The sequence below is a fragment of the Bison bison genome, unplaced genomic scaffold, assembly GCF_000754665.1.
Source record: "Bison bison bison isolate TAMUID 2011002044 unplaced genomic scaffold, Bison_UMD1.0 scf7180017864224, whole genome shotgun sequence".
Classification (NCBI taxonomy): Eukaryota; Metazoa; Chordata; class Mammalia; order Artiodactyla; family Bovidae; genus Bison; species Bison bison.
This window is the reverse complement of record NW_011494796.1, coordinates 3,992,651-4,016,100: the sequence shown is the minus strand read 5'-3', so window position 1 is coordinate 4,016,100 and position 23,450 is coordinate 3,992,651. Positions and strand designations below refer to the sequence as shown.

Sequence of the window (23,450 nt, the reverse complement as noted above, 5' to 3'; positions counted from 1 at the left end):
ACAATATCGAATCGTGAAGAGAAAAGAATCAGAGAAGGGGTAAAGAGGGACAGACTGCTGTTTTAAATTAGGTATTCATGGAAGGCCTCTAACGTGACATGTCAGCCGAGGCCTGAAAGAAATGAAGACCAAACCATGTAGGTATCTGGGAGAAAAGTGTTAAGTAAAACTCTAGGTTGGGAACATCTTAGCACTTTCAAGAAGAAGCCAGGAAGATGGTGGCTGGAGCAGAATGATGGGAGAGGGAACCAAACAGGGCTCAAGAGAGTCAGCCAACATGTTCTCTAGCTCCTAGACCTTTAACTTTGCTCTGAATGAGAAGGGAGGGGTGCCATTGACCACTTCTCAACTGAGGAATGATATGAACTTCCTGAAAGACTCACTCTGGCTCCTCTGAGAAAGACAGATTGTAGACGAGCAGGGGAAACATCAGAAAACCTCTCCAGTACTTTAAAATAGTTCAGGTGAGAGAGATCTGTGGCTTGGGCTACATGATAGCAGTGGGTGTATTGAGAAGTGAGTGGTCAGATTCTGGATATATTTTGAAAATGGAGACAACACGATGTGATGATAGATTGACTGTGAGGTGAGAGGAAAAGAAACCAAGAATAACTAAGGTTTGGGGGCTGAGGGTTTGGAAGAAAAGAGTTGTCATTTACTGAATGAGCCGGAGAAAGTTAGAGCAATTGGGAGGAGTTGGGGGTGGGGAAGACATAGATGTTTAATTTAAGCCTTTCACCCTACCAGAAATGTTTAATCTCAAGTGCATTAAAGGATTGGATCTTGCAGGTAAATCTGTACACCTGCACAGTGAAACTGCCAGTGAGTGAGCACACAGATCTATCAAAACTCAGAGCTCAGAAGTTGCCCTCTCTGTGCTGTGGTGACAGCGATGTGACTGCAGAAGGCAGCCTGGCTGGGGAACAGCTGTGTGACGTGTGCTTATGAGCAAGTTTGTATTACTAATACTGTCTGTATTCCAAAAGGGGGAAAAAGTAATAAGAGGCTGTCTTTAGTCTAAACCTGTGCTGTCTACAGCATGTGTAGCAGCAGGCATACCTCAGAGATACTGAGGGTTCAATCCCAGACCATCACAGTGAAACGAATGTTGCACTAGGGGGAGTCACACGAATTTTCTGGTTTCCCAGTGTATATAAAAGTTATGTTTATACTATACTGTAGTCTGGGGACTGTCGAAAGAAAGAATGTGCATACTTGAGTTAAAAAATGCTTTATTGCTAAAAAATTGCTAGCCATCATCTGAGCCTTCAGTGAGTTATAATCCTTTTGCCAGTGGAGGGTCTTGCCTCATGTTGATGGCTACTGACTCATCAAGGTGGAGGCTGCTGAAGGCTGGAGTGGCTGTGGCAATTTCTTAAAATATGACAGAAATGAAGTTTGACCATCAATTAACTCTTCCTTTCACAAATTACTTCCCTATAGCCTGCACAAATGTTTGATAGCATTTTATTCACAGCAGAACTGCTTTCAAAATTGGAGTTAATTCTGTCAAACCCTATTGCTGTTTTATCAACTAAGTTTATGTAATATTCTGAAGTCTTTGTTGTGATTTCAACAACCTCCACAGCATCTTCACTTGAGCTTCCATCTTAAGAAATCACTTTCATTACTTGTCCCTGAGAAGCAACTCCTCATCTGTTAAAATTTCATCATGAGATTGCAGCAATTCAGTCACTCACGTCTTTAGGCTCCACTTCTATTTCTAATTCTCTTGCTAAGTAATCTGCAGTTCCTTCCTGCACTGGTCTTGACCCTCTCAGCGTCATCTGTGAGAGTTGGAATCAACATCTTCAAAACTCTTAATATTGATATTTTGTCCCCTTCCTATGAGTCATGAATGTTCTAAATGGCATCTAGAATGGTGAATTCTTTCTAAAAAATTTTCAATTTACTTTTCCCCCATCCATCAGAGGAATCACTGTCTATGGCATCTGTAGCCTTAGGAAATGCATTTCTTCAGTAATAAAATTTCATAGTCGAAATTACACCTTAACCCATGAACTGCAGAATGGATATTATGTTAGGCATGAAAACAACATTAATCTTACTTATAGCTCTATCATAGCTTTTGGATGACTAGGTGCATTGTCAATGAGCAGTAATATTTTGAAAGGAATCTTTATTTCTGAGCAGTAGTTCTGGGCTTTGAGCTTTATACATTCAGTAAACTGTATTATACACAGATGTACTGTCATCCAGGCTCTGTTGTTCCATTTATAGAGCATAGGCAGGGTAGTTTGATACAATTCCTAAGTGCCCTCGGATTTTGGAATGGTAAATGAGCACTGGCTTCAACTTAAAGTCACCAGCTGCTTTAACAAGAGTCAGCCTGTCCTTTGACGCTTTGAAGCCAGGCTTTCACTTCTCTAACTATGAAAGTCCTAGGTAGCCTCTTACTCCAATAACATTGAATCACTGTTGTTTAGTGTGGCCATCTTCATTAATTATTTTCTAGAGAATTTGCAGCAACTTTTCCATCAGCACGTGCTGCTTCGTCTTACATTGTGATGTATGGAGATAGCCTCTTTCCTGGAACTTCATGAATCAACCTCTGCTAGCTTCAGACTTTTTTTTGTTTTTGAAGTTTCCTCACCTCTTGCAGCCTTCATATAACTGAAGCGAGTTAGGGCCTTCTCCAAATTAGGCTTTGGCTAAATTAGGGCATGTTGTGGCTGTTTTGATCTTCTGTTTGGCCCACTCAGACTTTCTCCATATGATAAAAAAGGCTGCTCCACTTTTTTATTATTCCTGTGTTCACTGGAGTAGCCCTTTTAATTTCCTTCAAGAATGTTTCCTTTGCATTCACATCTTAGCTAACTGTTTTGCACAAGAAGCTAGCTTTTGGCTTGTCTCAGTTTTCAACATCTTCCTCACTAAGCCTAATCATTTCTAGCTTTTGATTTAAAGTGAGAGACATGTGACTCTTCATTTTCAACAGTTAAAGGCCTGATCATTTGTGTCCCAGGAGATAGGGAGGCCTGAAGAGAGAGAGAGACTGGGGTTGGTGGAGCAGTCAGGACAGATACAACATTCATTAAGTTGACTGTCGTCTTATGGGTGTGTTTTGTGGCAACCCTAAATAATTGACATAGTCACATCTAAGATAATTGATCACCATAACAAATATAATAATGATGAAAAAGTTCGAAATATTTCAAGAATTATCCTAATATGATACAGGGAGACAAAATGAGCAAATACTGTTGGAAAATGGCACTGATTGACTTGCTGTAGGTGATGTTGCCAACTTACAATTTTTAAAAAACATAGTCGATATCTCTAACTGCAGTAAAGTGTAGTGCAGTAAAATATATGCCTGTATTTACAGTTAAGTTAAAAACTTCAGTTCCTCAGTCACACTATCCCTGTTTAAAGTGCTCAGTAGCCACATGTGACTAGTAGAACATAAAACGTTGGCCTGTGCATATAAGTAAGTGATATTTTGCTGTTTTACTTTCAAACATCCTGCTTCAAAATGATGAACACTTAGGATTTTATAAAGTCCAAAAATATCAGTGTTTCCAAACACAAATGTGATGCATATGGTAGTATCTTTGTCCTCATCCTGGTGGTCTTTCTGATGAGGTTAGTGTGCTGTTTGAATTATGGGGAAGAGTGTTTACCATAAGAGTGCAAATTTTTAAGAAACCCATATTGTATTCATTTTCCCATTTTGAATCTTTCTAAAAATTCTAATACTACATTGAACATTTCAAGAGTGTAACAGTAAGAGACCCTATATTAGCCGGTGTGTGTGTTTATCTTCAGATTTAGTGTTTATGCAAACAGACCTGGAGGGCAGTCAGCTGAAGCTCTAGAAGTTAATTTCATAAAGCAGATCCCCAGAGTAAACTGAGAAAAGTGTCTCAGGTCTCCTCTTGGTACAGTAGGTAAAATCCTCTTGGTGAAACATAAGAAAATAAATGGGAGATAAGGGATTGGTCAAAGAAATTCATAGCATGATCATGAGAAGTTATTTTTGTTTTTCAAAAATGAAAGGTCTTACAAATGGTAATCCCAAATGTGATGAAATGGGGACATTGATGGTAGACATTTAGGAAAGCATTTGTGGAAAGAAGTTTAGTAGTATGTGTTAGATCCTGAGACTACTTTTATTTATTTATTCCAAGGAAGCAGCTTAAATGCAAGAATTTTTTCCTGTATGAAAATTTTACCCTTTATTATATGTAATTTTAAAAATGGAGGCATTTTCAGTGCCTAAATATAGAGGGAAAAATGATTAGACTATGATTACAGTTATATATATATTTTAAATGTATAGAAGGAAAGCTGAAAGCAGTCTGCTGTCACTGTGGACAGTAGTTATTGAGGAATGCTGTTTTTGCTTTGCTGCTTTTCTAAATTTTCAGTTTTTCATTAGCAAAAAAGTAATGTTTCTTGGGGAAATCCTGTTTGGGAACATTACACCACCTGACTTTCTAGTTCTTTGTTCTGTGGTGAATTATTAGTCAAGTTTTAAGGATTTGTTTAGATTTTTTTCCTCCATCACTGTGCTTTTTTTCCTATAATGACACTCATGGCACATCGCATAGCTGTTTGTAGACCTTGAAGCAGTGTCTGTTCTTGTGCCACTTAGCTTTGCATTTGGTACTTTTAAAACTTTTACGAAGAGTAATCACATAAATAGCAAATTAAGGTGCGATGCCTATACATATATTTTGTAAAAACTAAGTTTCCCACTTTTAGAATTTTATAATGTCCAAAAGTATTTGAGCTTTTAAACACAGATGGGAAGCATATAATAACCTCTGTAAATATTCTGGTAATGTTTTCGACCAAATTAGTATATATATTTTAATCCTTAGAGCTACCAGTTTAAAAAAAAACAAAAGATAATGCAAAGAAGTATAGCTAGAACATCAATGGAGAAATTAAAATGGAATGCTAAAAATTGTTCTGATAATATTTAAAAAAAGGTATAAAGGAAAGAAGAGAGACTAGGAGACAAATGGAAAACAAATAATAAAATGGTAAGTTAAATCAATATATCAATAATTACATTAAACATTAATGGACAGAACACTCTGATGAAAATCTAGAAATTATCAGAAAGGTAAGTAGACAAAACTCAATTATATGCTGTTTACAAAGATATGCTTTAAAGGTACAGGCAGGTTGAAAGTAGGTAGATGGATGGTGTATGTCCTGGAAATACACCATGCAAACAGCAAGCACGTGAAAGCCTGAGAGGCCACATTAGTGGCATATGAAATAGATTCCAAGACATAGACCACTATCAGAACTAAACAGAGACATTTCATAGTGACAAGTGGGCACTTCACTAGGAGGAATAACACTCATAAAATGTGCCCGAAAAGGGAACTTCAAAATACATGAGGCAAAAAAATTGACAATGAAAGGGAGAAATGGACAGTTTCACAATCTTGAATATTCTAACATTTCTCAGCAATTGATAGAACTAGATTTAAAATATCAATATCTAGAGAAAATCTTAAAAACATCATCAAACACATTGACATACTATTTTCGAAAATAGTATCCAACACCTTCAGAATGTACATTCTTTTTGTGTGCATGTTATGGACACTGGGATAAACCATATGCTGCCAGTAAAGTGTCAGTAAAGGTTAAAAGGCTGAAATCTTAAGGGTATATTCCCTAACTGCAGTGGAGTTCTATTAGAAATCAACAACAACAACATATCTAGGACAGCCTCAGATGTTTGGAAGTCAAATTTTGAGCTGAATGATAGAGAAAGCACAGCATACCAGAATTTGTGGGATATACTAGAGCAGTGCCTAGAGAGGAATTTATAGCTTTAAATGTTTGAATAGGAAAGACAAACCATCTTAAATCAGTTATTTTTTAACTTAAACTTGAAAAAGAAGAAGTTGAGCCCAAAGTGGCTATTCCCATTTTACTCTCTCTGCTCTCCACCAGGCTCTGTGTCACAGTATCATGAGAGCTGGAATCCTGCTTGATGGTGGAAGGGACTGACCTGATTTTGGAGCCCACGGAAATGCCCCATGCCTGGACTGCTGTTGAAAATAACCCTGGTCTTGATCTAGGTGGTAAACAAACTGCAAGCTTGTTTGACTTGCAGCGCAGCTACTTGACTGAGGCTCTAATACCAGTTGGGGCAAGCAACAGAGAAGACTCACATTTAACAAGAGACCTGACAAATGAGATAGCCATGTGGGCTTTGATAAGCTGCTGTGTATTCCTGGGAATTTGGAAGGCTGATGCATGTTTAAGAAAGACCAGAGAGGACCCCAGTTATCGACTCCTCTCTCATTGAACTTGAAGCCAGAAAATGAAAGCTGTGACGTATTTGTAAATTGTCTGATTATTAAATGTGTGTATCAGCCTACACACAGACCTCCTTGGTAAAGGATGGAAGCTTTACTGGTTCAAATTGCTTAAGCACAATCTCTAACCAGTTACTGGTCAAATATAAGTTATTCCTGGGAGCAGCCCCTAGAAGCCCTGCTTTGATAGTAACAACTGAGCAGAGACACTGTATACTCTTAAGGAAGACAAACTATGTAGAATTAGTTTAGGCAATTCATTAAAACTAATAGTGACAGCAGCCAACCTAGAAGAGGTAAGGATCAAAATCCAAGGATGCTGTGATAGTCTAAGATGGTCAGTTTTCAGTAAAATCAAGAGACTTGCTAAGAAACCGAAATGTATTGCTTATGCATAGGAAATGAAACTAGCTAATACAAAATGTCTCTGAAGAGGCAGATGCTACATTTAACAAAATTTCAGGATAGCTATTATAAAGGTGTTCAAAGAACTAAGGAAGCCATGTTCAAAGAATGAAATGACAACATGTGACCATGACTCATCAAATAGAGATGATCAATAAAGAAATTGAAGCCCCAATATTGTGGCCACCTGATGTGCAGGGCTGACTCATTAGAAAAGACCCTGATGCTGGGAAAGATTGAAGACAGGAGGAGAAGGGGACGACAGAGGACGAAATGGTTGGATGGCATCCCCAATTCAATGGACATGAGTTTGAGCAAACTCTAGGAGATGGTGAAGGATAGGGAGGCCTGGCATCCTGCAGTCCATGGGATTGTAAAGAGTCAGACAAGACTAAGCAACTGAACAACAACAACAATATATATACGGGAGTGTGTGTATATATATATATATAATGTTTATATAAATTCTAGAATCAAAAGTACAATAACAAATGAATTCATTAGAGTGATTAGCAGAGATTTGAGCTGGCTCAAGAAGGAATTTGTGACTTTGAAAATTGATCAATAAACATTATCCAGTCTGAGGAACACACATAAAAAAGAATTTTGAAAAAGACAATAAGATATTTAAGATAGCTTATGATCAAAATAACTTATGTTTGACCAGTAACTGGTCAGAGGTTGTGCTTAAGCAATTTGAGGCAGTAAAACTTTTACTTTGCCAATGAGATCTGTATATTAGGTTTAGTAGACACAATCAGTAATCAGATAATTTACAGGTATGCCCCAACTTTCATTTTCTGGCCTCATGTTTAACCAGAGATGAGTAGATAACTGGGGTCCTCTCTGGTCTTTCTTAAGCATGCATCAGCCTTCTACGTTTCCAGGAATATGTGGCAGCTTATCGAAGCCCATATAGCTGTCTTATTTGCCAGGTCTCCTGTTACATGTGAGGTGATTCTCTCACTTGCTGTAAGCAGTGTCAGAGCCTCACTCAACGACCCTGCAGACCTGTGGAACATTATTAAGCATACCAACACATGCAAAGAAAGAAGTCCTTTTAGCTGAAAGAAAAGTACCATGTGTAATCCAAATTCACAGGACAAATAAAAATCACTGGTATAGGTAACTATGCATGTAAAAAACAGTGTGTTCATTCCTATTGCTATTATTACCTCCCAGTTTTAAGGTGTTGGCCAGACCGTTCTCATCTGTAGGCTTAACGGGGGAAGAATTTGCTTCTAAGCTCACTCAGGTTGTCATCAGATTAATTCCCTTGGTTGTATAGGACTGAGGGCCATAGCTGAAGGTTGCCAGTAGTTCTTAGAGGTAAACTGCAGATTCTTGTCCTGTGGGCTTTCCCAGCAAGACCCCTTAGTTCATGAAGGCAGCACGGAGAGTTGCAGTGAGTCTGCCAGCAAGATGGAGCCTCGTGTATCATAACATATGAAGTTGTGGCATTCCGTCACCTTTGCTAGGTTGTTTGGGTTAGAGGAAGTCCAGGTCCTGCTCATATGCGTGGGAAGAGATTTACACAAGGGCATGAGCATCAAGAGGCAGGGATTATGGGAGGGGCCCCCTTAGGAGCGTGCTGCCATAGACAATGTAAATATGTTTCCCCCTTTTCATCTCTTAAAAGACAATTATAAAACGGTTGTTGGGCTTATATAAAGATGTAATATATATGACAGTAACAGCGCAAAGGAAGGGAGAGGAAAGGCGGCTCTCAGGTTACAGTTTCTCTGTATTGCTAGAATTACATTCAAAGTAAGAATAGGAATGAAATAAACAGAAGAAAAGAAATCAGTGGAAATGAAAATAGACAAATCATGGAGAAAATTGATGAAACCAAGAAAAAGCTGGTTCTTCGAAAAGATCAATAAAATTGATAAACCTAAAGGTAGACTGATGAAGAAAACAAAAAAGCACATAACCAATAACAAGTATTAGGTTTTCACTACAGATCCTGTAGATACTAAAATGATAATAAAGAATATAATGAGCACCCTTCTGCCATTTAGAAGAAATGGACAGTTTACTTGAAATACACAAATAGCCAGAACTGACCCAAGGGAAAAACATAATAATTTAATCAGTTTACAACAAAGAAACTTAGTTCGTAACTAAAACTACACTAAAAACCTTAGACCCGGCTGCCTTTTCTGTTGAATTATTTCAAATAATAAAGGCATAAACATTAACAAACAATGAGGAAATGATCCCAAACTTAAATTGTATAAGGTGTGTAGTACCCTGAAACCAAGTAAAGATATTTCAGGGAATGAAAACAACAGACCACTATCCGTTATGACAACAGATAGAAATACCCTTAACAAAGTACTATCAAGTCTCATTCACCATTATATAAAAAAGAATATATCACAGCTAAAGAGTGTTTATCCCAGGAATGCAAACTTTCCTTAATATCTGAAAACGTACTGAGTAATTTACCCTGTTAATAGAATAAAAGTAAATACCAAATGATCGTTCCAATAGATGCAGAAAATGGAATCGACAATATGTTTTTCAGTTGCTAACTTGTGTCTGATTCTTTACGACTCCGTGGACTGTAACCTGCCAGGTTCTTCTGTCCATGGAATTTCCCAGGCAAGAATAGTGGTGTGGGTAGCCATTCCCTTTTCCAGGGGATCTTCCTGACCCAGGAATTGAACTTGGATCTCCTGCATTGCAGGCAGATTCTTGATCATCTGAGCCATCAGGGAAGTGCTTCCCCAATTTTGAACCAGTCAGTTGTTCCATGTCTGGTTCTAACTGTTAAACACCCTTGAACTGCAAGGGTGCTCATTATATTCCTTATTGTCCTTTTAGTGTCTATAGGATCTGTAGTGAAAACCTGATACTTGTTGTTATTGGCTATGTGCTTTTTTTGTTTTCTTGACCCTATGGATTCTTGGGAGACAGGTAAAGTGGCCTGGTATTCCTGTCTCTCGAAGAATTTTCCAGTTTATTGTTAGCCACACAGTCAAAGGCTTTAGCATAGTCAATGAAGCAAAAGTTTTTCTGGAGTTCCCTTGCTTTCTCAATGATTCAGCAAATGTTTGATCTCTGGTTCCTCTGCCTTTTCTAAACCCAGCTTGTACCTCTGGAAGTTCTTGGTTCACATACTACTGAAGCCTAGCTTGTAGGATTTCAAGCATAACCTTGCTAGCATGTGAAATGAGCACAATTATATGGTAGTTGGAACATTCTTTGGCATTGCCCTTCTTTGGGATTGGGATGAAAACTGACCTTTTCCACAGCGGTCCTGTGGCCACTGCTGAGTTTTCCAAATTTGCTGGCGTATTGAGTGCAGCACTTTAACAGCATCATCTTGGAGGATTTGAAATAGCTCTGCAGGAATTCCATCACCTCCACTAGCTTTGTTCATAGTTATGCTTTCTAAGGCCCACTTGACTTCATACTCCAGGATGTCTGGCTCTAGGTGAGTGACCACACCTAGAGCCAGACCACACCATGAGGTTATCCAGGTAGTTAAGACCTTATATAGTTCTTTGCAATCTTGCCACCTCTTCTTAAACTCTTCTACTTGTGTTAGGTCCTTAGTGTTTCTGTCCTTTATCGTGCCCGTCCTTGCATGAAATGTTTGCTTGATATCTCTAGTTTTCTTGTAGAGAAAACTAGCATCTTCTTGTAGCTGCTACTGCTGCTGCTAAGTCGCTTCAGTCGTGTCCGACTCTATGCGACCCCATAGATGGCAGCCCACCAGGCTCCCCTGTCCCTGGGATTCACCAGGCAAGAACACTGGAGTGGGTTGCCACTTCCTTCTCCAGTGCATGAAAGTGAAGTCGCTCAGTCGTGTCCAACTCTTTACGACTCCATGGACTGCGGCCCACCAGGCTCCTCCGTCCATGGGATTTTCCAGGCAAGAGTACTGGAGTGGGGTGCCATTGCCTTCTCTGAGAGATCTCTAGTCTTTCCCATTCTGTTGTTTTCCTCAATTTCTTGGCATTGTTCATTTAACAAGGCTTTCTTATCTCTCCTTGCTGTTCTTTGAAACTCTCCATTCAGCTGGGTATATTTTTCTCTTCTTTCCTCAGTTATTTGTAAAGCCTTCTCAGACAACCACTTCTTTTTCTTTGGGATGGTTTTGGTCACTGCCTCCTGAACAGTGTTATGAACCTACATCCATAATTCTTCAGGCATTCTGTCTACCATATCTAATCCTTGAATCTATTCATCACCTCCACAGTGTAATCATAAGGGATTTGATTTAGGTCATATCTGAATGGTCTAGAGGTTTTCTCTACTTTCTTCAATTTAACCTAAATTTTGCGATAAAGAGCTCATTATATGAACCACAGTCAGCTCCAGTTGTTTTTACTGACTGTATAGAGCTTCTCAATATTTGGCTGCAAAGAACATAAATCTGATTTTGGTATTGACTCTGGTGATGTCCATGTGTAGTGTTGTCTCTCTTGTTGTTGGAAAAAAGTGTTTTTTATGACCACTGTGTTTTCTTGGCTCTGTTAATCTTTGCCTTGCTTCATTTTGTACTCTGAGGCCCAACTTGCCTGTTGTTTCAGGTACCTTTTGACTTCCTACTTTTGCATTCCAGTCTCCTGCGATGAAAAGGGCATCTTTTTTTCGTGTTAGTTCTAGAAGGTGTTGTAGGTCTTCACAGAAACAGTCTACTTCAGCTTCTTTGGCATCAGTGGTTGGGGCATAGACTTGGATTACTGTGAAGTTGGATGTGAAATGAACACATTTCCTTGAAAATGAACCAAGATCATTCTGTCATTTTTGAGATTGTACCCAAGTACTGTGTTTCAGATTCATTTGTTGACTGTGAGGGCTGTTCTGTTTCTTCTAAGGGATTTTTGCTCACAGTAGTAGATGTAATGGTCATCTGAATTAAATTCTCCCATTCCCATCCATTTTAGTTTACTTATTCCTGAGATGTCAGTGTTCTGTTTGGCCATCTCTTGCGTGACCACATCCAATTTACTTTAACAGTGGACCTAACATTCTGGGTTACTGTGCAATACTGTTCTTTACTGTATCAGACTTTGCTTTCACCACCAGATACGGCCACAACTGTGTGTCATTTCCACTTTGGGCCAGGTGCTTCATTCTTTCTGGAGCTGTTAGTAATCGCCCTCCACTCTTCCCCAGTAGGATACTGGACACCTTCCAGCCTGGGGGGTTCATCTTCTAGTGTCATCTCGTTTTGCCTTTCATACTGTAGATGGGGTTCTCCAGGCAAGAATATTGGAGTCGGTTGCCACTTCTCTGGTTGACTACGTTTTGTCAGAACTCTATACAATGATCTGTCTGTCCTGGGTAGCCCTGCACGGCATGGCTCATAGCTTCATTGAGTTATGCAAGTGTCTTCACCACAACAAGGCTGTGATCCATGAAGGGGTTGACAGTATAGTATACCCATTAATCATAACACTCTTAGCAAGCCAAAAGCAGAACATAACTTCCAAACCCTAAAGAGAGGCACTTGTGGAAAGCTACAAGTTTTCCGAAGACTACAGAATTACATCATAGTAAATGAACTGCTGAATGCTTTCCCTCTAAGATCAGGAGCAAGGCAAGTGTACATGTGTTTACTACATTTATTCAACATTTTGTTATTCAAATAAAAGTCCTGGAATTGGAAAGGAAGAAGTAAAGCTGTCTTTATTTGCAGAGAACATAATTGTGTATTTAGCAAATTGTAAGAAATCTACAAAGATGTCTAGAACTAAAAAGTGAATTTAGCTAGATTACAGAGTATACAGGTCAATACATAAAAATCAGTTTTACTTCTCTATACCAGCAAATAACATTTAGAGAATAAAATGTAAAACAATTCATTATAATAGCAACAAAGTTTAGTAATAAATGTATTGAAAGATGTGCAATACTTAATACACTGAAAAGTACAAAACATCGCTGAGGGAAATTAAAGAAGACCTGAATATTCAGAAAGATGTTCTGTATTCACAGTTTAGAACAATAAATAGTATTTAGATAATTTGGAACAGGTTTACATTTTTGAAATATTTAGCATATTCCAATCAATATTTTTACAGGCCTGTTTGAAGAAATTGATGGGTTGGTTCTAAAATTTATTGGCCAAAAGAGTTTTAAAGAAAGTTTGAGGATGTTACCTGCTATCAAAACTTACTATAAAGCTCCAGTGTCAAGATAATCACGTATTGGTATGTGGATACAGTTTTAGATTGGTGAAACAGAATAGAGTTCAGAAATACATCCACACTTTATGGTAAACTGTTTTGTGGCAAAGGCACCAGGACAAATTTGTTTGTTGTTCAGTTGCTAAGTTGTGTCTGACTCTTTGCAACCGCATAAACTATAGTGCCCCAGGTTTCCCTTTCCTTCACTATCTCCTGGAGTCTGCTCAAACTCAGGTCCATTGAGTCAGTGATGCCATCCAACCATCTCATCCTCTGATGCCCCCTTCTTCTCCTGTCCACTATCTTTCCCAGCATCAGGGTATTGGAGCTTCAGCATCAGTCCTCCCAGTGAATATTCAGGGTTGATTTCCTTTAGGATTGACTAGTTTGATCTCCTTGCTGTCCAAGGGACGCTCAAGAGTCTTCTCCAACACCACAATTCAAAACCATCAATTCTTCAGCATTCAACCTTCCTTGTGGTCCAACTCTCACATCTGTACATGACAACTGGAAAAGCCATAGCTTTGACTATGTAAACCTTTGTCAACAAAGTGATGTCTCTGCTTTTTAATATACTGTCTAGTTTTATCATAGAAATGAGCAAGCATCTTTTAATTTCATGGCTGCAGTCACTGTCCGCAGTGAGTTTTTAGCCCAAGAAAATAAAATCTGTCACTGTTTCCACTTTTTCCCCTTCTATTTGCCATAAAGTGATGGGACCAGATGCCATGATCTTTTGTTTTTTCAGTGTTGAGTTTTAAGCCAGCTTTTTCACTCTCCTCTTTCACCCTCATCAAGAAGCTCTTTAGTTCACTACTTCCTCTTCACTTTCTGCCATTAGAGTGGTATCATCTGCATATCTGAGGCTGTTGATATTTCTCCCAACATCTTGATTCCAGCTTGTGATTCATCCAGCCTGGCATTTTGCATGATATATTCTATATAGAAGTTAGATAAGCAGGGTTACAGTGTATAGCCTTGACGTGTTCCTTTCCCAATTTTGAATCAGTCTGTTGTTCCATGACTGGTTCTAACTGTTGCTTCTTGACCTGCGTACAGGTTCTCAATAGACAGGTAAGATGGTCTGGTATTCCCATCTCTTTAAGCATTTTCCTCAGTTTATTGTGATCCACACAGTCAAAGGCTTTAGTGTAGTCAATAAGCAGAAGTAGGTAAATGTTTTTCTGGGATTCTCTTGCTTTTTCTGATACAGCAGATGTTGGCAATTTGATATCTTGTTCCTCTGCTTTTTCTAAATTCAACTTGTACATCTGAAAGTTCTTGCTTCCTGTAAACAAATGGTGCTTGAACAAATAGACACTTATATGGAAAATAATGAACCTTGATCTGATGTTGCACTCTGCGCCAAAACCAGTTAGCAGTGGATCATTGCTCTAAATATAAATGTTAAAGTTATGAAACTTCTAGAAGAAAACACAAAATCTGTGATTTTGTGTTAGGCAAAGATTTCTTAAACAGGACACAAAATGCACAAGCCGTCAAAGAAAACAAATAATATAGACTTCATCAAAATTTAAAATTTTTTCTCTTCCAAAGACACATTATATAAAGTGAAAAGGCAAGCAGTAGACTAGGAGAAAATACAAGACAAAAGGGCTTGTATCCAGAATATGTACACAGTTGAGTTTTAAACTCAGTCATGAGTAAAAGTACATAATAAAAATGGGTAAATGATTTCAAGGACACTCCACAAAAAGAAAGTATATAAATGAGCCCAATATCACTAGTCATTGGGGAAATGTATGTTAAAATCCCAGTAAGTTACCACCTTATACTCAACAGAACTGGTAAAATTAACATTGCTAATAATGCCAAGTATTAGTGAAGATGTAGAACATTCGGAATTCTCATACATTGCTAGAGGGACTGTAATATTGTGTAGTCATTTAGAAAAAGTTTGGTGCCCTTTTTAGGTTAAATTTACATTTAGGGATTCTTAAGGGGCTCAGTGGTAAAAAAAAAAAAAAAAGATCCTTCTGCCAGTGTAGGAGATGTGGGAGACGCAAGTTCGATGCCTGAGTCGGGAAGGTCCCCTGGAGGAGGAAGTGGCAACCCACTCCAGTATTCTTGCTTGGAGAATTCCATGAACAGAGAAGCCTGGTGGGCTACATTACAGTCAGTGGGGTCTCAAAGAATTGGACACAAGTGAGCTACTAGTTGCTCAGTCGTGTCTGATTATGTGACCCCATGGACCAGCCTGCCAGGCTCCCCTGTCCGTGGAATCCTGCAAATGTACATTTAACATGTGACCCTGCACGTCTCTCCTAGGTAGTTTCCCAAATGAAATGAAAACATAGCCACAAACAGACTATGTGAATGTTCACAGTAGTGTTGCTTATTATAGCCTAGGAATAACCTATTTGTCCATTTGCTAATGATTGTATAAATGAACTGTATATCCATAGTATGGAATATTGTTCAGCAGTACAAAGGGATGAACTTTTGATGAGCAACAACAACATGGGGATGAATTTCAAAAACATCACAATGAATGAAGTAAGTCAAATGCAAAAGCCTAATACTCTAGGAAATTCTAGAAAGGCAAAGCATTAGTAGTTGCCTGGGGCCTAGAGTCTGGGCAGGGAATTGACTATAAGGGGCAGGAAGGAGCGTTTTAAGAGGATGGGAATATTGTGGTTGTGGTGGTAGTTACATGACTGTATAATTCATCAGTTTATCAACCTGTATACTTGAAATGTCTCAGTTTTATTTTACTGCAGTAAAGCTGTTGGAAAGAAATCATTGGTAGGGAATGTTTCTCTGCTTTTATTTATGTATATTGCTAAACTTTTCAATAGGTTTAAATGGGTTTTTTGAGACTTCTGGAATTTGTATTAAATACGTGCACGTGAGGGGAGAAAGCTTGCTGAAGTGAACACAGTTATAAGGTTGATGGGGCTGCTGTGTTTGGTGTTCAGGGAAAGCTTTTCTGATGAAGAAACATTTGAACAGACACCGATGAAGTGAATTCAGTTAAGTCAAAGAAAGTCTTGCCTATTTCTTATAGAATTTTATGTTTTGTAGTTTCTACTACTCCATTTAAGATTTTTTCTTATTGCATTGGCTAATAATAATTTTTGTTTTCATCTTTGTCTTATATTTTCCATGTTAATTTCTTGAGAAAAGTAACTGTACAGATTTTATGTGTTGTTAACCTACAGTCTTCATTCTATGCTTTGTTTCCAGTATGTGCTCAAATCATGCATTTTTATGGTTTTTACTTAGAATAAACAGATCATTGCTGTATTTGTTAATATTTGTTTTTCCTAGCTCAGTATAGCACTAAGTTATAAGTAGAACCAAAAAGAAAAAAAAAAAAAAAAACCCTAAAGTGAAAAACCAAAGATGAAAGTGCAGGTTCATGTAACATAATTTTAATTTTACTGTAAAATAACACATGAGACTATTTGCTGGCACCTTTAAAGGTGCCCATGGTAGATGAAAGGTGGGAGAAGTGAAAGTATTCTTGAATTTCACTAACAGGAGACAATATTTGGAAGCAGTTGATTGGTTAGATATAGATTAAGAAATGACTGTCTTGGCAAGATTTACGGTTTTGTTTGAATAATAGAGGTTCTTTTAGATTTCATGCCTGTCCTCACTTACTCTAGATAAGTAAGGTATCTGAAAAAAAAACTTGAGGGCATCATCTGTCAAAAGGGAAACATTAGGAGCCCCTGTTCACATCTTACCAGTAGATGGCAGCAATGTGCTTTGTTTAAATGTTCTTGCTTTTATTTTTTTTTTTTTAAGTTGCAACTTGAATATACGCTATATAGTTTTCTTTTAGTGAAGAGCAGGGCAGATACGATACCCTTTTTTTCTTTAAACACATAAAAGTCTTATTACTGTTGTGTAATATCAGTTTATATGAAATAATTTTAGAAATTCAACTGATATAACTTACCTAAAAAGTGCTAACATTGTACAGCTTTTGTTGTAACTATTTCTTAATTGAAATTTGTATTTTCCACAGTATTATTACTATTTTACATATACTTTTCTGCCTCATAAGTTTTTCTAAGAGCCCAAACTGTCATAAAATGTTATAGAACTAAAAAATATTTTTACTAAACAATACATGAGTGTTTAATCATGTAACTGTGGAGGCTTTTTATTTGTTTGTTTGAAAAACACTTGTGAATATTTCTCTTTCATGAACAAACGAAGAATTAAGAGTGACTTTTATAAGAAGAAAGCATTTTACTCTTAGACAGTTAGGTCCAATCAGCTATCTTCGCATGGACTTGCCAGCCTCCAGGAAGCAAGTGACCTGCCTGCAGTGAATAAAGGTTCTTTCCCCTCTTCTGCCCCCTGCCCAGGAAGGCCAGTGGGATGAGAGCGGTGCAGAACTGACTCTCAGCTTCAGGAAGGATTGGGGACAGGGGACAGAAGTCTCTGGCTTGAGGAGTCACATAGCTGATAAGTCATTTTAGTTTCTGTCTTCTCTTTTATTTCTTTCTTCCAGAAATCTGTTGATTTAGAAGAGAGGTTTGGAACTGTTTTAGAAAATAATATTTACACAGTGCTGAAGTTTCTCCCAATTTTTCACACAATGTGTGCTGCCTAATTCTTAAAAACTCCAGAGTTCTTGTAAAACAAAGAATTCGGAATAGACTTTTATCTTATAGAAACATGATTTATCAAGATCTCTTAACATATACCTTACATACTTTGGAATTTTTATAGACCACAAATAACTTTTTTTTTTTTTTTTTTACCTAATATACCCTAAAATAACACAGTCTGCCAGACCACAGTACATCCGTAATTTAGAGCAGCAGATGTTGCTACACATGCTTCTTTTTAAGACCAAGAAGGAGCACAAGAGAAAATAAAACAAAAAGTTCAAAACAGAAGAGAAACATGAAACAGTGCAGAGATGAGGGAGTTGGGAGGCCAAGGGCGGCTGGTTAGATTAGCAAAGAGAAGGGATGTGGTGATCAGAGCTCTGTGTTTGCTGTATTTATCTTTTAAATGCTTTGTAAGTCATTTGCTCATCCTGTTAATCCAGGTTTGATGGCTTTCTACTAAAATTTATTTTCCATTAAAACTACTTCAATTAAGCTGAAGCAAGAAGGACTTGATACTCATTATGTGTTTAATCATTCCGCATTTTATGTGAGAATTGGCTAAGATGTGCTGTGCCATGGCAGAGTTGTTGCTTTTTCTCCCAGAGTCTGCTAATATTTTCATTTTGGTTTTAACTCTAGCTGATCCCACAGTTAAGGACTTAATCGGAGGCTTCACTGCTCTTCATTATGCAGCCATGCATGGCCGGGCCCGGATTGCACGCCTGATGTTAGAATCTGAATACAGGAGCGACATTATTAATGCCAAAAGCAATGATGGCTGGACTCCCCTTCATGTGGCCGCTCACTATGGTAGGGACTCATTTGTCCGACTCCTACTGGAGTTCAAGGCTGAGGTTGACCCGCTCAGTGATAAAGGTACAACGCCGCTTCAGCTCGCCATTATCCGAGAGCGGTCAAGCTGTGTGAAAATCCTCCTGGACCACAACGCCAACATCGACATTCAGAACGGTTTCCTGTTGAGATACGCTGTGATTAAAAGCAATCACTCTTATTGCCGAATGTTCCTCCAGAGAGGAGCAGACACAAACTTGGGTCGCTTAGAAGACGGACAGACTCCTTTACATTTGTCTGCCCTTAGGGACGATGTGCTCTGTGCACGGATGTTATATAATTACGGAGCGGACACGAACACAAGGAACTATGAAGGACAGACCCCATTGGCTGTTTCAATAAGCATTTCTGGAAGTAGTCGGCCGTGTTTGGATTTCTTACAAGAAGTCACAAGTATGTAATTTAATTATTGCTATTATTACATTTTAAAAAATTTTTTTGCATCTTCTGAGGAGCTTAAGGTGTTTTTACAACTTAAAATGACCAGATGTTAATGATTCTTGTTAGCCCTGCTCATTCCACTCGTCTGAAATGAAAAAGAAAGCTCTGTATCACAGGATTTCATAAAAATAATCAATTGTGTTACTAAAAGTAAATAGGCATAGATAGGATGAGAGAAAAATTGGCCAAAAGGATGCAGAGAGAAGAATTTTTTAAATTAACCGAGATCAATACTAGAACAGGGCATTTCCTACCAGTCATAAACATAGTCTTTCCAGGCTTTATGAAATTGAGAATGAGGAATTAGAAGGAGAATTTTGGATCTTAGCATCCTTCGCTATGGAAGTGTCTTAGAATGTGTGCTTTATTCCTAAGCTGTGCTCGTGTTTTATCATTCCGTTTCTGCTTCTTTACAGTGTGAACACACATGGAATGGAATAGCAGTGTTATTTGTTAGGCATCCTAGGAGTGTAGATTGAGGATGCTAGAAATTAGAAATGGTTGTAAGGAAAAGTTTGTTCCCAGTAGGAGATTTGGTACCACTGTCCGTGGCCCACACAGGACCGTGTAACCAGCCTGTTTTCCTGTAGGCGTTTTTTTTTTAGCCACGAAGTGTGTGGCCCGCTGCGTTAATGGTGCGTGTGTGTTGTTTTTCGGATGGAGGAATTGGTTTGTGCGGAGCAGCCACCCTCTCCTCTCTGACTTCCTCGTGGGTACTCTCAGAGTTTCATATTCAACATGAAGCTATCGTCTGTAAACGCAGCCTTTGTCTACCATACTTTTTAATGAATTCCCCTTTCCTCAACTAATTTTTATGTTTCATTCATTGTTATAGAAGAAGAAAGATGTTCTAGGTCCCAAGTAGTAGAGGATTAGGAACTTACCTGACCTACTTGTAAATAATCCACTGTCCTCCTTGGAACTGAATTTGGGAGTAGAAAATTTATGAAGAAATGAGGTATAATTTGGATTTTGTTTATTCATAATAAAGACAGGATGAAATTATTACCAGTGAGTATATTCAGACTCAAGCATAAAAAAAAAAAGACACTTAGGATCTAACCCGTGCTGTCCACAGAACGTTCAGTGATGACGGGAATGGCCTCTGTGCTGGCCACTGTGGTAGCCACTGGCCCCATGTGGCTGTTGAGCACTCATTTTGTGGCAAGTGCCACACAGGAAATGGATTTTATTGTATTTATAAATTATTTAAATATCCGCAAGTGTTGACTTCTTCAGCACAGATGTGCCTGCCTTGGAGGAGGTATTTTGGGCTGTCTGGTAGGTGAGCCCTTGTAGAACGCTTTTGAGACACAGTGATGTACTCAGAGACAGGAGGTGTGTGTGCTGATTGCTCCCCGCTGGCTTCAGATCCAGGCCATATTTTAGGAAAAGACTGCAGCAAAAGTTCACTGCTGATTGTTTCAGCAAATATTCCAGTAGTTTTCATTTACAGACTGATAGGGGTGTTGGTGTTGTGAAAGATACAATTACTCTTGGACTTGAGGTTAGAATTCTGTCCTGGTGTATAGCCTATACAGTGTATCTTACACATAGATTCTGAGTGTCGTCTTGTTGTTGTTGCTTTAACTTTGATCCTAGATTACTTGGCTGCCTTCAGGAAGGCATGTTACACACATAAATGCTGCAGCCTGTTAAATACTTTGATCAGTGGTTAATGGCGTAGACCAGGACTCAACTGACTAGACTTCGCTCCAGCCCTAACTCTACCACGGACTACTTGTGGCCTTGGGTGTGTTTGCTAACTGCTCTGTGCCTCAGTGTCCTTATCTTAAAATTAGGGTAATCATATCTGTCTTATAGGCTTGTTGTGAGGATTGAATAGTTAATACGTATAAAGCACTTAAAACAACACTTGGCACATTATAAGTGCTGTGTTTTTGTTTTTTTTTTTTAAATAAAGTATTAAATGAAGGTGGATGCAGGGCCTGACTTGCTACCTACAGATCGAATCCCTTAGATTCTTATTCTACCTTGCCTGTTTTCAGCTCTTTAAACTGTGGTGCGGTCTGCATGTGGAGACAGGCGGCCAGAGGGGATGGGAGAAGCCGGCCCTTTGGAGCTGCTCAGCTCCACCATGGAGTGCTGCTGGAGAGCAAGTGATGAGTTAAAAAGAGATTCACACGTACCTTTAAAATTAGGGCGGATAGAAAAATTGACAGGCCTGCCTCTTTGTGTTTGAGTTCTCCGCTGCACCTGGAGCAAAGCCGTGCACCTAGAAGGTCTGCAGAAAAGGTAGATTGGCTGACTGCAACCATAAGGATGGTGGCTTAGCAAACTTGGGATGCTTTTCAGAAGCAAAGGAACACCTGTCCTTGGAAGGCTGCAGTTAGCCTCTGTCTTCAGATGCTGCGACATAATTCGTTACCTCTTGACTTTGCCATCAGTGGTGTTTTCTGCCAAAAGCAAATGAAGTGTTTCTGCTTCACCTGTGCATTATTTATGAGGTTTTCTTTTTCCTAGTGTGCTGGAAGGACCGACTGTAACTGATGGCTCACTGGAGCTCTGTACTGGCTCTCTTGAAAACCAGAGTGAAAGATGGTTGGGTGGTTCAGGGAGCATCAGGTTAAATCCCTGAGTTCCTTCCCACCTGTGCTGCTGCCGACCCCCTGCTCCCTCAGCCCCACGTCCTCAGCCTCTGATCTGAAAACTCAGACTCCTGAGGTGTAAGAACAGCGAAGGCACTTGGTGGTCTTTGTTCGGGGCCTTATTAGTTTTCATTGTTCCATTGACTACAGAGCACATTATTTAAATCGGAAGAGCTCAGAACAGTCATAATCTTAGAATCTAAAAGCTGTTGTGGCTTTTTAGAAAAATTGCCATAAAACCTCTGATACACACTCCATAAAAACAGGGCAGGTCAAGTGGCTTAGTTACAGAGTAGTATCTGCAGGTGCCTTGTTGATCACAGTAGAGGGAGAAGCCACAAAAAGCTGCTATTACTCTACAGACAGACTTCCAGAAACCTCTGCCTTCTTGAATGTCCGGAACTCATTGTGGTCTCCTCCAGAAAGCCAGTCGACTGAAGGAGCAGCTTGTTTGTGCCCGGGAATAATGAATACCAAAAAGAGCCAAAGATCATACCTAGAGCATGAGCATCACCTTGCTGAGGGAAAGCTGTTTCCTCCTTAGAGAAGCTAGTTTTTGGTCTCTTCGTTCTTTTACTAGGAAAAAAAGAAAACGCAGAGAGAGTGGAGCAAAAACTAAAGACACAGTAAGTGAGATCAGTGAAGATGTGCCCGGGACAGGAAGAAGTGGCGGTGATGACAGGCAGCAGCAGGCATCCTGCTGGAGACCCCTTACGGAGGCCTGCTGAGAACACTCATTCTGAGGGCCGTGCCAGTGCATGCCGTTAATTAGAGTAATTTGTATGTGCAGTTTGCACAAACACCATTTAGAGCTAAGAGGATCATGGAAATTCTGGCATATAGGAAGGGGCAGAAATTCTCTAGCTGAAGAGCAGAGATTGTAGGAATGTTTGTCCAATTCAAAAGAAAAAAATTAACATTTATGCACAAGAAATGGCAAGCACAAGAAACTGTTAAAGGAGGTACAAGACCAAAACTTCAAGAAAGATTGCTTTGTAAGGAAAACGTCCCTTGAGGAAATGGTTTAATAATAATGAAAACCTCCCTAAGCAATTGGATTGTAAGCTGGTGCTCTTTTCCCCTTGTCAGCTCCCTGCCCTACAGTGTAAATTTCCCTAGTCAAAGAGGTGTTCAGAATATGAAAGTCTTTTAGGAAAGAGAGAGAAAGTCCATGAGAAAAGTGTTGTCCTTTCCGCTGTTTCCTGCCTTATCCCCCCAAATACCCACACTTTGGTGAGAGGATCGTGGTGGGGGGATCAGAGAAATGTTTATTCTCCGGGTGGGCTAGGACTCTGGTGAGGTCTCTCCCTTGGTGAGCAAACGTTTGTTGTGAAGTTTCCTGAGTGTCCATCAGGCCAGTGTTCACACCCTCCTCCTGCCAGAGCCACCAGGGGTCTCTCCCTGTGAAAAGGGGTCCCTGAAAGGACCCCTCAGAACACGTGAGCGGTTCCTAAGACTGTGGCTCTCCCTCCCAGGCTGGGCCACACACAGAGCTTGGCCGCTTGTCTAAAGGACCATTTAAGTGTTCCTCTAGTTTGTGGCTCCAGTAGCTTCTGCCCTAAGTGCACCGATTTCAGCTCTGATTCTAGATCTGTCTCTTTCTCCAGATTCTATGGTGGAGGTTTGCCCTATACATCCATTTACTGATGGGTCCTAGATACGCCCTTGATGAGTTTGTTCAGCTTTTTCTTCTTATAGGGACTGGAGTGATTATGATTACTTCAAGTTCTCTTTTATGTTGGAGCTGAAACCAGAAGTCTGTTCATTGTTTTTATCATTTTTCACTTACATTGTGAACGCAGTCCCTAGGCCTGAGCAGCGTTTGCCCTCTTGGGTTCAGCGGCCCGTGTCTCCCTCACGGCACCCCGCGGATTCTCAGCGGGGCCTGTGTCTGGTTGCTGTTGCGTCAGCTGCGTCCTGTGGCGGGGAGAGCTGACAGTGGGCTCTTGGCCTAGCATCTGACTTACCTGATGCACTTGGGCAGGCCGCCTGGCCTCCCACCCTCCCCACGGATCTGTGGCCTCCTCTGAAAATTGGGGGAATCAGAGTCTGTGGGGTCCCTTCTTTTAAAAATTCTTGCCAATAACCACT

At 39.5% G+C, this 23,450-nt stretch overlaps 1 protein-coding gene across 2 annotated transcripts in view; it reads left to right on the top strand.

Moving 5' to 3' along the window:
- The window catches only part of ASB7 (ankyrin repeat and SOCS box containing 7), a 60,626-nt gene that overhangs the window by 19,265 nt on the left and 17,911 nt on the right, over positions 1-23,450 (top strand). For both annotated transcript variants that reach the window (XM_010845814.1, XM_010845813.1), the window contains one exon: positions 18,097-18,702. In XM_010845814.1, coding sequence (XP_010844116.1) covers positions 18,097-18,702 — 606 coding nt within the window. The remainder of the gene's footprint in view (positions 1-18,096; positions 18,703-23,450) is intronic.